The following is a 13146-nucleotide window of genomic DNA, read 5'->3' on the forward strand; positions in this document are numbered from 1 at the left end:
TGGCTCAGGAGCCCTGGAGGTAGCCTCAGGGCATCTCAGCAGGTCCTGATCTCACCATGTCCTTGCCTGCTGTCCGCCCGTCAGGGAGATGGCTAGGTGATGGGGCCATACAGCCCAGGTTCATGAGACATGGTACACAGGCCCATGGGACACACGGGACACATGGGACACACCATTGCTCCAAAACAGTCTCCAGGATAGTCTTCCCAGGGAGGGACATTAATGTGAGCCCCATGTGGTTATGAACATACGTGACCTGGATCAGCAAACTCGCAGTGGGAAGTGGGGGACACCTCAGGTTGAAGCTGTTGCACCAGCAGCTCCTCTTACTTTGGATAAAATCTGAGGTGGAGCCAAATGTCTGAAATCCTTGCAATGGAGCCTCCCAATGAGAATGGGGGGCTCAGACCACAGCTGGGATGAAAGCCACACTCCCAGGCCAGCCCCTCGTGTCCTTCCTCAAATCTCACCACAAATCCACAGGGCAGCCAGAGCCAGAGCTCCCACACAACTGCTCCCCAGGCTTCCTGCCGCTCCGCGTGTGGGCTCAGTCAGGCTCCCATTGCTTTGTCTCCTCCACCTTGACAATCCCAGCAGCTTTCCTCTTCAGTACAAAGCCGAGCCATCTTTCTGTTCAGGGCCCCATATGCCTATGCCCTGGAGTGTCCCGGGAGGGCGGTGTCAGCCCTTGCCTTTCCTGTCAGGCACACCCTGCTGCCTAGAAAGGGCCTCTGGGTTCCCTGCTGTGAGGGGACAGGCAACCAGCCACCTAAAGGCAGAGCACCCAGAGCACGGAGGCCCTGGCCCAGGCTGGGCTCCACAGCCCCATTGGTAAGCAGTCCTGAGATCTGGCCACCAGCTCTGGGCCCTGACGGGCAGTAGGGCACACATGCAGAGCAGCTCCTGTTGGGCTTGGCTCGGACTGGGTTGTGGGCGTCCAGGCCCATCTTTTCAGGAAATACAAATGTATACAGAGGCATCAAAGAACAAAAAAGCGGAACTACCTGCTTCATCTCATCATCGGGGCGGAGGGGAGGGGGCAGCACACCTGCCACACAGAGCTGTACCCTCCCCCAGTCCCTTGGGGACCATCTTGACTTAGGTTCATGCACCCCAGGGGTGACAGGCTGAAGTCACTGAACCCGTTTCCTGAATGAAGAGATTCTGTGGACCTGTCACAAGAGGCATGGACTCTTCCTACTGGTGTATCTTGACAAGTCCTGAGACACCTGTGCAGGACAGGATGCCCTGCCCCACCCAGGACAGGTGCAGGGAAGGCATTTCATCATGACACAGCTGCAGTCAGCCTGCTCATGAGGCAGGGGCCTTAAACTCCAGGGCTGAGAGGGTCCCAGTGCTCTTGCACAATCAGCCTCGGCACCACATCTCTAGCAGCACTCCATGTCAGTCAGAAGCAAGGAGGGGAGGCTGGCCTCTCAACCAGAGCCTGGGTCTCAGCCAAGGAAAAGGGCAGGCAGCCGGGTGGGAACAAGGTGGGCTGAAACCGGCCCGTTTCCTCTGAGTGCAGCCCTCACAGCCACAGGTTCGGCCAGCTGCTGGGCCCCTCCTGGTGTGGCCTCCTCTCCAACTGAGGAGCAGAAGAGGCAGGAGCTGGCAGACTGTTCTGTGGACCTGCGCCTCCTGCAGGAGTCTGCTATCAAACCTATGGAAGCACTTAGAGAGGAAGGGTGGATGGGCTCACAAACAGGCCTCTGGGAAGTGCAAACAGCATCAATGTGGTATTTTTCTAGAAACTCTAAGCACATTTGGTGCATGGGTTTATGGCACTGTGGTTTGTTCTCCTTGATTGTCTGGGTGAGTGTCCTGAGGCGGCTGTAACAAAAACCACAACTGTGGCTTCCACCATGGGAATGGATCCTCCCATTGCTCAGGAGGCCAGAGGCCCAGGTGTCGGCAGGGCCGAGGGGAAGCCTCCGTTCTGTTCCTGTTCTCTGGCTCTCCAGCTCCAGCAGCCCCCAGGAGCCTTGGCTCACAGATGTACCACTCAGCTTTCGGCTTCACGTGGCATTCTCCCTGTGCCCTCACATCATCTGTGTCCGAATTTCCCCTTCTATCAGACTGGGGCTGCCCTAATGACCTCATCTTGACTACACTCACAAAGACCCCATATCCAAATAAGACCACAACCATGGTGCTGGGGTTAGTACTCCAACATATTTTCAGGACAAATGCTTCAACTCCTAGGGTTGTCTCAGTTCATTGTCAGCACACACTGAGTAGGGAAAGGAGGGAAGAACTGGGCATGAGCTCCAGCGTGGAGCCTGACCCAGCCTGGGGACAGAGCCGCTGGGCTCTGCGGAAGGTGGTGGCCAGCATGTCAGATCCTGCAGTCAGTGGCTTCTAGAGAGCCTGCCCTAGGCCTGGCCGAGTGTTGACAGGATTCCCAGGCCCCGGAGGTGCATTCTGGGGTCTTCCACATGCTCTTCTGGCGGGGCTGAGCTCCTCAGCTGGAAGCTACTGTGGAGGTTAGAGCCAGCTGAGATGCCTCTCCAGCAAATCTTGAGGATAGGCCTCGTTGCTCTCTGTGTCCTGGTGGCTGGGTGAGCACGAGAAGCACAGCACACTGACCGAGTGAACTTGAGGCCACGTGTGCCAAGGTTCAGACATTGCACTGAGGGAAGATCAGCAAATAGGATTGTCCTGTCCAGTCCATCACTATGAGAGAGAGCCAGCCAACACATGGCTATTGAGTCTCTACAATAACCTGCTGTGGACGAGTGCAGAGAGGATTCAGTAGGGTGAGGAGCTGGGAACAGAGATGTGGACCCAACAGACCCCTCCATTCAAGGCCAGGGCTCATCTGCTGATGTCCAACCTCTGTATCACATGAGAACAGTTCCTGCAACCTCACACATGTACACATGTATACAAATATTATATGTGCGCATGTACAAGAGACAGATCTTCATACATGCACATACAAGCACGCACATATACTGACACATGTGCATCAGTGTATTCCTGTCCAGTCACCACTCGGTCCTCACCCTTCCTGCCCCAGCCCCCAGGAACCCTCTTCATCATCCAACATCACAACCCTAAGGTGTCCAGGCCTCCACTGCCTGCCTTATACGCTGTGTGTGGAAGGACAACGGTCCCTCTCAATACCCCGGTATCACATAGGATATGTCCACTGAACCTCTATTTAAGAATCAGTATCACCTCTAACAATCATGTCCCAAAGGAATGAGCAGCTGTAAGCAGTAGTGAGTTTTCCCTCACTGGGGGTGACCAAGCACACACTGCCACCTATCTGACCGGTTGATTGTTGGGAGCTGGAGATTTGGGTCCAAGTTTCTATGTGTCCATCACGTTGGGTAGCCGTGAGGTTGCCTCAAGTCAGGAATTCCCATCCATGCCCACACTCCCTCCATAAAAGGTCCACACACTGATACTGGGAGCCACTGTCACAGTGGCTGGTGCCCCCAGTGCAAGGGCCATCTGCTTGGGGCCTGGGACAGATGAGCTCCAGCTTCAAGGCCTGGTTCTGAGCACTATTCCAAGAGTCCTGATGCCAGGCTCACTCCTGGGCCTGGGACCTTCACACACGTATCTGCACTAGAGAGCACAAACAGGCTTACGCCTCTAACCCTCATGTCTGGGGCCATGCAATCTGGGGACTTGATGCTTTTCCATCTAGTCCGACAAGCATTGCTGAACCTCCCTCCACTGTGGACCTGAGCTCATGTAACAAAGGCTGGCTCCAGCCTGGCTCAGGGGGGTGGGGGTCCCACACTGACAGCGATGGGAGGGGCAGTGGCCTGGCTCTTGGAAGCTGACGTCCCCAGGATTGTCGTCCCCATGGAAGCCTGCTGTGGGTTTTGAAGGAACGGTGCACCTCGGTTCCCTATGAGTCCTGCTCTGGGTGAGAGAGGGGGTGGTGAGAAGTGTATCTCCCACCGCAGGGCAGGGTGAGGCTTCACTGCCAGGCCCAGCAGCCCTTTGAGGACAGAAGGACACAGAGCAGAGCAGATGGGGGCAGCTCCACCCCCACCCTGGGCTGCACAGACAGGGACAGGCAAATGCTGAGGTTTTCCTCTGTTGGTACCACTTGGGTCCCCACAGCCAAAAGTCAGTCTGTGCCACCAAAGGAGGGCAGTTCTGAGATGTTCTTGGGATTGGAGACTTCCCTCTGGGCCCTTCGTTATGGCTGCCCCAGGAAGGAGTCAATGGCCCCTAACCCAAAGGTGCTCCAAGCACCCTGGGGTACCTGGTTCATTTCCAAGTTGAGATCAGCAGATTCTCCACAGGAGTGCCCCGGCTCCCCTAAATAACAGAGCATCTCTCTGGGGATTAAGGAGGTCATCTGGGCCGGCGGCCACACAATGGGTGGCTGGGTGCAGAAGGACAGTATGGGCAAAGGGTTGGCCCACGAATCTGCAATTGTTGTCTACATCTGGGAGAGGGAGAGGGAAGGAAGAGAGGGTATAAATAGAAACCTTTCGAGGCCCAGGAACAGGTGAATAAGCAGAAGGCAGTCACGTGTCCTCTGAAAGCCACATGTGGCAGCATGGTGCCAGGCCATGGCCCACAGGAGAGGCTCACACCTTCTCCTGTCTGTGCAGGACCTGCCCTTCCACACGCCTTCATGGGGTACACACACCTCCAGTAAGGCTGGAAGGGTGGGCCCTGTTCCCAATTCAACCACTCCCCAGACTTTCAAAGCCTGTTTTCTCATCTGCAAAACTGTGGGAATGTGAGACACTGTGTGTCACAGCCCTCCTCCCACTGTCTCTGCACGGGTTCTCCCACAGACTCCCTGCAGTGCCTACCACGCCCTCCAAGCCCGTGCTGTCCTTTCTCACTTCCTCTAGCCCAGCACCTGGGCCTTAAAAGACTCTGCTGGGAAGGCAGGCCTGCTACACAGCCAACGACACACCCTGTGGCTTTCAGGAGGCCAGCCAGGTGCTGTGTCCACCGCCCAGAGACTGCCCCATCTGACCCCTGAACTCTTGAAATGTCCACATCAAAAGGGACCAGACACCTAGCTCTTTGCTGCATTGAGGATTCCAAAGCACACTGAAGGAGGAACATGGCTGCCCAGAGACACAGACAAGCTGTTGCAAAGTGCACAGCTTTGCCCTCTTTGATTAAACTTCCTGTAACCACATATTACAATAGAATCTCTTGGGATTCCAGAATTCCAGGCGGTGTCCTTTCTCCCACCATTTGAGTTTTCTGGATGCCTGGAACCAACTCCTAAAACACTGTCTCCAGGGGAAGAGGTCCACTGGAAAGGCTTGCCCAGGCCAGCTCACCCCATTGGTCACCACTATAGCTGATCAGGGCTTGTGCTTATCGATCTTACCGTGGCGGGTCTGAGCAGGAGGCGGGGCGGGTTAACCGGCTGGAGTCGGGGTTCTCCCAGGCTGGGTTCCGCGCAAGGTCTCACTCCCTGCGCACTGGAGCCGCCTGGGCTTCCGCCGAGCCCTGACCTCCGCCCTTTAGTCTGCGACCAGTGGGTGCGTCAGGCCCCGGGGGTCGACGTGACTCGCGGTGCGCGCCAGAGAGGTCCCGTGGGCAGGACACGCCGGCCACGCGCTCCGGCCCCCACGCCGCGCACCTGTCCTGGGCGTGGCCCCGGAGCCTGGTCCCGCGGTCCCGCCCCGCCCCGCCCCGCCCCGGCCGCTCCCCGCGCTGATTGGCCGAGGCGGCGCGCTATGCTAATGAGCCTGACCCGGCCCGCACCTGCCGCGGCGCTGCGGACCCGCCTTCTGTGGATTCGCTAGCGGGACCTGCACCCGCGAGGAACCATGCCGCGCTCCTTCCTGGTGAAAACGCACTCCAGTCACAGGGTCCCCAACTACGGGGAGCTGGAGACACAGAGAGGTAGGCGCTGCAGGGCTCCCCAGCCCCTGCCCAGGGCTCAGGCTCCCGCGGGGCAGAAGGGGGAGGCCCCTGGGAGTGGGTGACATGTGTCCCAGGTAAGGAGGAGAGGCGGTAGCTCACCTGCAAGGCTGAAGGCAGGTAGGTTGCCGAGTCCAGCGGAGCGAGCAGGGGTTCTCTCCCACTTAGATAGGTTTCTAGGTTCCCAATCACTCTGGGCTCCTCCCCTATGGCCTGGCGCGCCCATCCCAGATAAAAGAACCCGTAGCCATCTTCGTGGGGCAGGAGCTTTGGGAAGGGTCCCAGGAATGGTGGGAAGAGACTCAGAGGGCCGCCGGGGGCTGCCATCCAAGGGCTCTGGAGGAACATCCTGGTTTGGGCGGTGGCCGCAGGGCCCGGGAAGAGTGACCATGGGCTCTGTGGTGCCAAGGCCCAGCTTGTCCAGCGTTCCCAGTGCCTACTCACCCCGCCTGAGGGTCTACCTCCGGCCTCTCCTTACCCCAGTGGAGGTTGCCCAGGGCAAGCTGGGCTAAGGGGCTGCCATCCTCTCCCCGGGAGGCTTGGTGGGGAGGTGGGAGTCCAGGACCCAGAACTGTACCCTCATTCCTGTTCCCTGCTGAGCAGAGGGACACGGGAGGTCCCAAGGCAAAGGCCTCTAGAGTTAGAGCTGTTCCCCAGCTCAGCAGCTTGTTGGGGTGAGACCTCCGGGGGACTGCTTGGTGACTCAGAGGGGAAGCGGGAGAGGGGAAGCAGGGGCATTGTGGAGGCTCTCAGAACCCAGCGTGGGGAGTCTCTGACTAGTACCGAGGCAGGGATGCCACCAGGGGGCGCCTTCCAGGGCCCGGAGCCTCCCTTCTGGGTCCTGAAATTAAAGTAGTCACCACAGGCAATTTTTTTTTTTTTTTTTAAGAACTTCCTAATCGCAGAGATCAGGCAGATCTTTTACATTCGGTAGTATTTACTGTTATATACACTACGGGACAGGGGTTTTTGGTTTGTTTTTTAAATATGTTTTTATTGATTTCAGAAGGGAGTGGGAGAGAGAATTATCGATTGGCTGCCTCATGCACATCCTCTACTGGGGATCGAGCCTGCAACCCAAGGCATGTGCCCTGACCAGAAATCAAACTGTGACCGCCTGGTTCATCAGTCAATGCTCAAACTGGCTGGGCTTGATTTTTTAAAATAAAACAGAATAGAAACAATCAAAGTGTGATGCTTCAGATAAAGGAAAGTGTTGCATCAGGTATATATGATGGAAAATTGAATTTCCATGGGCCATAATTTTAAAACTTTAAAAACCACTGTGTAGAGTACAGTCATACAGTGCACCCCCTTCACAATGTGAATGTGCAAATCTGGGCAACTGTGCAAAGCCCAGTGAAGGACTGTCCGAGAACAGCCTGGCAGCCCCTTGGCTCTCTCTGCTCCTCTCCCCCAGCCCTCTTGTCCCAATCCGGGGCTAGAGATTCATTTCAGCACATAAGGAATAAGTAATGGGTTGCGGGCTATTTGGAGATTTCAGCTTTGGGGAGATACAGAATTTAACTCTCACCGACTAACTAACCTGTTTACTTTGGGGGCCCACCACTCTGGGTCAAGAGTGGGGCAGGCTGGCTCCCAAACACAGGAGCAACAGGCTGAGGTCAGAGGACAGCCTCTCTGGACCAGGAGGCTGTGTGCACCCTGTCAGGGTATTGAGGAGTAATCAGGAGGTGACCGGAGGCTGATTATTTTACATGTGGTGGCCTGCAGCCCAGCGCTCTGAGTTAATGCTGCGTGGCAGCCTGGGGATGCACTGTGAGCTGGTCCTGAGGTGGAAAGGGACTCAGAGAGAGGACCCATCCTGTCCGGCAGTGAGGGAGCCTTCCTTGGGCCCATGAAGGCTGTTTTGGGATTTTATAAGGTATTTCTTTATTTTTGTTCTTAAAGAGAAACTGAGATTCCTCCTCTAGACTCCTGGGCCGTCATCACTTCCCCAGCTGACACCTCCATCTTTCAGGCCTTTCCCTTCATGCCAAGCTTCTGATAGCCTCGAACCATGGTCGGCAAACTGCAGCTCGTGAGCCACATTGCAGCTCTTTGGCTCCTTGAGTGTGGCTCTTCCACAAAATACCACGGCCTGGGCCAGTCTATTTTGAAGAAAGTGGCATTAAAAGAAGTTTAAGTTTAAAAATTTGGCTCTCAAAAGAAATTTCAATCATTATACTGTTGATATTTGGCTCCAGTGATGAATGAGTTTGCCAACCACTGGTCTAGAACAAGCATGTCAAACTCATGGCCTGTGAGCCGTATGCCTCATTTATTTGGCCCATGTTAGCTTTTGAGTTTGACATGCGTGGCTTAGAAGGTGAACTTAAAATTAGACCCAAGATGGAAGAGAACACAAGACTTTGGGACTGAGTTTCACCTTTCTATTCTCTCTCTTTCTGCCCTTCTAGAAATCAATGGCTCCTGTTCTGCCTGTGGGGGGCTGATGGTGCCCCTCCTTCTCCCAGACAGGGCAGCCCCTCCCATTTCTGCTGATCCTGCCCAGCCCTGGGACCACACCTCTGTCGTCACCTGCATCTCCCTGTCCCTCCCAGAAGCTCGGGGGACCTCTGAGCCAGATCCCTTGGAAGTCAGCCTGATGGACCCTTGTGCTGGCCAGGCTCCCAGCATACCCCTCAAAGACAGCCTGAACCACCTCAATCTGCCCCCACTGCTGGTTCTGCCCACACGGTGGCCCCCAATTCTAGGCCTAGGCGGGGACCAGCCTCCAGACAGACTGCTGGGGGCTGAGCAGGCCCCTTGTGCCCCAGGGGGCTTCCAGTGCATCCACTGCCACAAGCTCTACCACACACTAGCTGGGTTGGCCAGGCACCGGCAGCTGCACTGCCACCTGCAGGCTCAGCGCTGCTTCACCTGCAAGTATTGTGACAAGGAGTACTCCAGCCTGGGGGCCCTCAAAATGCACATCCGCACGCACACGCTGCCCTGCATTTGTGCCATCTGTGGCAAGGCCTTCTCCAGGCCCTGGCTGCTCCAGGGCCACATCCGGACCCACACAGGTAGGACAGCGTCGGGTCCACAAGAGGGATCTGGGTGGGCGCGGGAGTGGGGCCTGGAGGTTAGAAAGAGGAGTGGGTCAGTTTTATGACCAAGAAGACAGACATCCTCACAGCTTTGGCTCTCCTGTGCATTTGTGTCTTGGGGCTGCAGAATAAAGCCCCACAATCTTGGGGGAGGGGCCTCAAAACACCAGAAATGTCCCCTCCCATTGTCTGGAGGCCAGAATCCCAAAGCCCAGGTGTTCCAGGATTGCCTCCCTCCAAAGGCTCTAGAGGAGAATCCATCCTGCCTCTTCCAGATAGATCCTGGGGGCTCCGGGCATATCTTGGCTTGTGGCCACATCACTCCGACCGCTTCTTCCGACCTCGCGTGACCTCTCCTTCCTGTGTTTCTGTGTCCCAATCTCCCTCTTGTTATAAGGACACAGTCATATTGAATCAGGGCCCACACACTGCAATATGACCTCACCTTAACCTGATGACATCTGCAAAGCCCCTATTTCCAAATACTCGTTTAGGACGTGGACGACTCTTTTTTGGAGGACACAATCCAACCCATAACACCCAGCAAAGAGTAGAATGCTTCAGCAGGATCTGATGTCTTTTTTTAAAAAAAATATATTTTATTGATATTTCACAGAGAGGAGGAAGGGAGAGAGATAGAGAGCCAGAAACGTCGATGAGAGAGAAACATCGACCAGCTGCCTCCTGCACACCCCCCACCCGGGACGCGCCTGCAACCAATGTACATGCCCTTGACCGGAATCGAACCTGGGACCCTTAAGTCCACAGACTGACGCTCTACCACTGAGCCAAACCGGCTTCGGCAGGATCTGATGTCTTACGTTCCATGGCCTTCTAGAATTCTGGAACAGGAGGAGAAGGGAGCAATAAAGGCTTGGGCTGGGAGTAAGAACCGTAGGCATCACAGCCTATCTGAAGGGCAGAGATGACAGCTGAGACTTCACTTAGAATTTGGGGACCTGGAGCAAACTGTCCAGGAGTGAGAGGGTGGCCAGGAGCCCATAGGAATGGAAGGAGAGAAGGGCAGTTGTGGAGAAAAGACAAAGGCAGAAGCAGAAAGGAAAGGGACATGGGCAGGGAGCTGAAGGAGACCTAAGAACCTCAGCTTGTCATGCCACAGATTACAACCTACTGCCCAGAAAGAGCGGAAGGGGCCTGCTCTGTACAGGGGCGGCCAGCAATGAGGTGCACCTCAGCCTGCAGCTCCGCCGGGAGCCTGAAACTTTGTCAAGCATACAGGGCAGAGTTGCTGACAGGAACAAAGAAACAGAGCTCCCAGAATAAGCTTTTGGTCCTGATCGCAGACCCCCAGTTGCAACACACACTTTCTGTAACCGGAGCCTCCCTAATCCTAAATCACTGCCCGTAGCTAGAATCTTCTGAGTCACACCTGGGTGGAGGCGGGGAAGGGTGTTATGGGAAAGGAGCCATTTTTCTTGACTCTTTCTGAGGATGTCACACATCTCAGAGGCTCAGTGCTCTTGTTCTGGTAACCAGGAGGGTGGGAGTCCCTACCGGAGGCTGGCTGGCAGGGAGTGAGCCCAGGTGTCGGGCTGGTGGCTCTCAGGGCTCTGTAAGGCTGCAGGACTGGACGCTGCTCTACACGAGCAGAGAACAGGTGACTCTCATACTTTTCAGAATCATCCTAGGGGCCAAGGTCCCAACAGTAGGACTTTGTCCAAATCCTGGTGGCCTGGAGGATCCAAGGATTTTACCATTCCTAAATGCCTGCCTCCTCCCACTCTACCCTCTGTGGCAGCTGAGCTGGTCTCCATCACCGGCTTTTGGTGGGAGGTACAGCTGCAGAAGGTGCCGTGCTTCTCGCGTCCAGATCTGGGTGGCAAAGGCCCCAGGAGAGCTCAGGCAGGAACAGAAAGACCTAGCAGCTGCGGTAGATGTAGCAAAGAGCATGCTGGACCTTTGCTCTTCGGAAGGGTTAGTCATATCATTCCGCCCAATCCCCAGTGGCCCCAACGTAGGCGCTTGTGTGGCCTCCTGGCCTTAATGTCTCCTCCTGGGTCAGGGACTAAGGCTCCTTTCACTATGTCCTAGAAGGGGAGAGGGGTTGACAATCAATGGCTTGGAATTAAGTAAGCATTGGAGTTATTCACTTATAAACACAGGAACCTTGGGGCTGACTTCCAGGACACCCCAGATAGTCACTCACCCGCCTGCCCCTCTTCCTCCCCCAGGTGAGAAGCCTTACGCCTGCTCTCACTGCAGCAGGGCCTTTGCCGACCGCTCCAATCTCCGGGCCCACCTGCAGACACACTCGGACACCAAGAAATACCAGTGCAAGAGCTGCGCCAAGACCTTCTCCCGCATGTCGCTCTTGGTGAGGCATGAGGAGTCTGGCTGCTGCCCCGGTCCCTGAGAGGCATGGGTCTGGTGCTGCAGGAGGGACGAGACCTCACCCAGAGACATCACGGCTGGCGACCCTCTTCGCAGCCTCGTGCTGCCTGGTGTGCTCAGAGGAGCTGGCAGTCCCGGAGGGCAGGAGCTCAGCCTCCCACTCTCAGGTGCGTTCGCTGCACACCACAGCCAGAACAGCCCAGCGGGGCGTCGGGGTGTGCCAGGGCCCGTGGAGGGTCTCCTGCCCACTCTGCCCACTCAGAGGGGACGACTTTCAGCAAAACAAGAACCACTGTTTTGTGTTCCACTTGCTCTGGTTTCAGCTTCTGTGTCTCTAAGCATTAGACTGTTGGGGACTGTTGCCAGCATGGGCTGTGCCTGCCATTAAGACAAGGAATGGGGCCTTCGGATCGCTCCGCAGCTCCACGCGAACAGTCTGACTTGTGCGAGCACACTCACAGTCCAGCCTGCGTGGGAAGAGCTACCTCAAGGCTCACCTCCCTCTGCCTTTGGCTTGGGATCTGAGCCCCCGCAGCCTCATGTTGCACATGCGCACACGCCCTCCCCATCTCACTAGGCTGTCCCTCAGGTGGAGCAGCACCCGGGGGAGCAGGAGCTGGGCCCCCTTCCCCATCGTGGGGCAATAAAGAGTCCACGTGCTCAGGCCTGTTATGTCCTCTGAGGTTCTGCGTGTTCCCAGTCCCCTGCGTCTGTGGAGGAGTCTGAGCTCTGAGAAGTTATTCAGAAGCAGCCGGACCCGGCCACCGAGGAGGAGAATGGGGATCAGGGCATCGGGCTGTGATGCTGTTTTGGGACGGGGAGCGAGGCTGCTGGAGGCAGGGTCCAGGTGAGCAGGGGTGTCTTCTTCCGGAAGAAAGAGACGAGTGATGGAACAGTATCAGACTGAGGACTGACTGAGGGGCGTGACCTCGGGCTGGGGATGAGTGAGGGCTTGCTAGAGAAGTGTGAGGAAACCAGGCCAGAAGAGAGGGCCGGGGTGGGCTGTGAGCGCTGCATGGCTGGCGTTCATTTCCCCCACGGTCTACGTTAGGAGAGAGAACCACGCTGTATCTGCAGGCCTGTCCGCGGTCACCACGAGGGTATCTTCGCTGGGCCACCTCACCAAGGAGCCGTGTCTCCTCACCTGCCCACAGTATGTCAGCCTTGTTTTCCACATCTTCTTCTTCTTTTTAAAAAAATATATTTTATTGACTTTTTACAGAAAGGAAGAGAGAGGGATAGAGAGTTAGAAATATTGATGAGAGAGAAACATAGATCAGCTGCCTCCTGCAAACCCCCTACTGGGGATGTGCCCACAACAAAGATACATGCCCTTGACCAGAATCAAACCTGGGACCTTTCAGTCCTCAGGCCAACGCTCTATCCATTGAGCCAAAACTGTTTTGGCTCCACATCTTCTCTTGAGGCTGCAGGCATCTGTGACCTGAGTGTGTGGCTCAGACCTTTGACCCCGCCCTGGACACACAAACCTTCCCAAACTGACTCAGATGCCAACACATAAGAACCTCCTCTCCCCGCCCAGTGTCCGGTACCCATTGCCCCAGCATGGAGGCATCATTGCCTTCTCACAGGTAGACTCCTCTCACCCCCAGACCTCCGGGTGGTCACCTGTTGGGCTGATCCTGCCTCCTGCCAGCGTTCTTCACCGTCTCCAGCAGGACCCTGGAGAGAAGGCAGCATCCAGGACCGAAGATGGAGGCCTGAGTGTAAGGGAGTCTGAGTCCTTGATGTCGGGAGGCACATGCTGCTCCAGGAAGGACAGCCTGCCGTCCCAGCCAATGGAGAGCCAGGCCCCTGGGTCCTGGGCCTGGAATGGAGCCACTCAGCATGTGCAGAGCCCCCCTCCTCCCGA

At 56.2% G+C, this 13146-nt stretch overlaps 1 protein-coding gene across 1 annotated transcript; it reads left to right on the plus strand.

The window, feature by feature from the left end:
* Positions 1 to 3739: 3739 nt before the first annotated feature.
* Positions 3740 to 11945, plus strand: SNAI3 (snail family transcriptional repressor 3). The gene is made up of 3 exons (XM_036440916.2): positions 3740 to 5850; positions 8289 to 8897; positions 11114 to 11945. The coding sequence occupies exons 1-3, from the start codon at positions 5775 to 5777 to the stop codon at positions 11293 to 11295; spliced, it is 867 nt and encodes a 288-aa protein (XP_036296809.1). The 5' UTR covers positions 3740 to 5774; the 3' UTR covers positions 11296 to 11945.
* Positions 11946 to 13146: the final 1201 nt, after the last annotated feature.

Source organism: Pipistrellus kuhlii, unplaced genomic scaffold, assembly GCF_014108245.1.
Source record: "Pipistrellus kuhlii isolate mPipKuh1 unplaced genomic scaffold, mPipKuh1.p scaffold_m20_p_17, whole genome shotgun sequence".
NCBI classification, from domain to species: Eukaryota; Metazoa; Chordata; class Mammalia; order Chiroptera; family Vespertilionidae; genus Pipistrellus; species Pipistrellus kuhlii.

Bases quoted from the DNA above. Each gene is read 5' to 3' on its own strand.
- SNAI3 (XM_036440916.2), top strand. From the start codon at position 5,775: ATGCCGCGCTCCTTCCTGGTGAAAACGCACTCCAGTCACAGGGTCCCC. The intron at 5,851-8,288 runs GTAGGCGCTGCA...CTGCCCTTCTAG, and splicing joins GGAGCTGGAGACACAGAGAG to AAATCAATGGCTCCTGTTCT. The intron at 8,898-11,113 runs GTAGGACAGCGT...TTCCTCCCCCAG, and splicing joins CCACATCCGGACCCACACAG to GTGAGAAGCCTTACGCCTGC.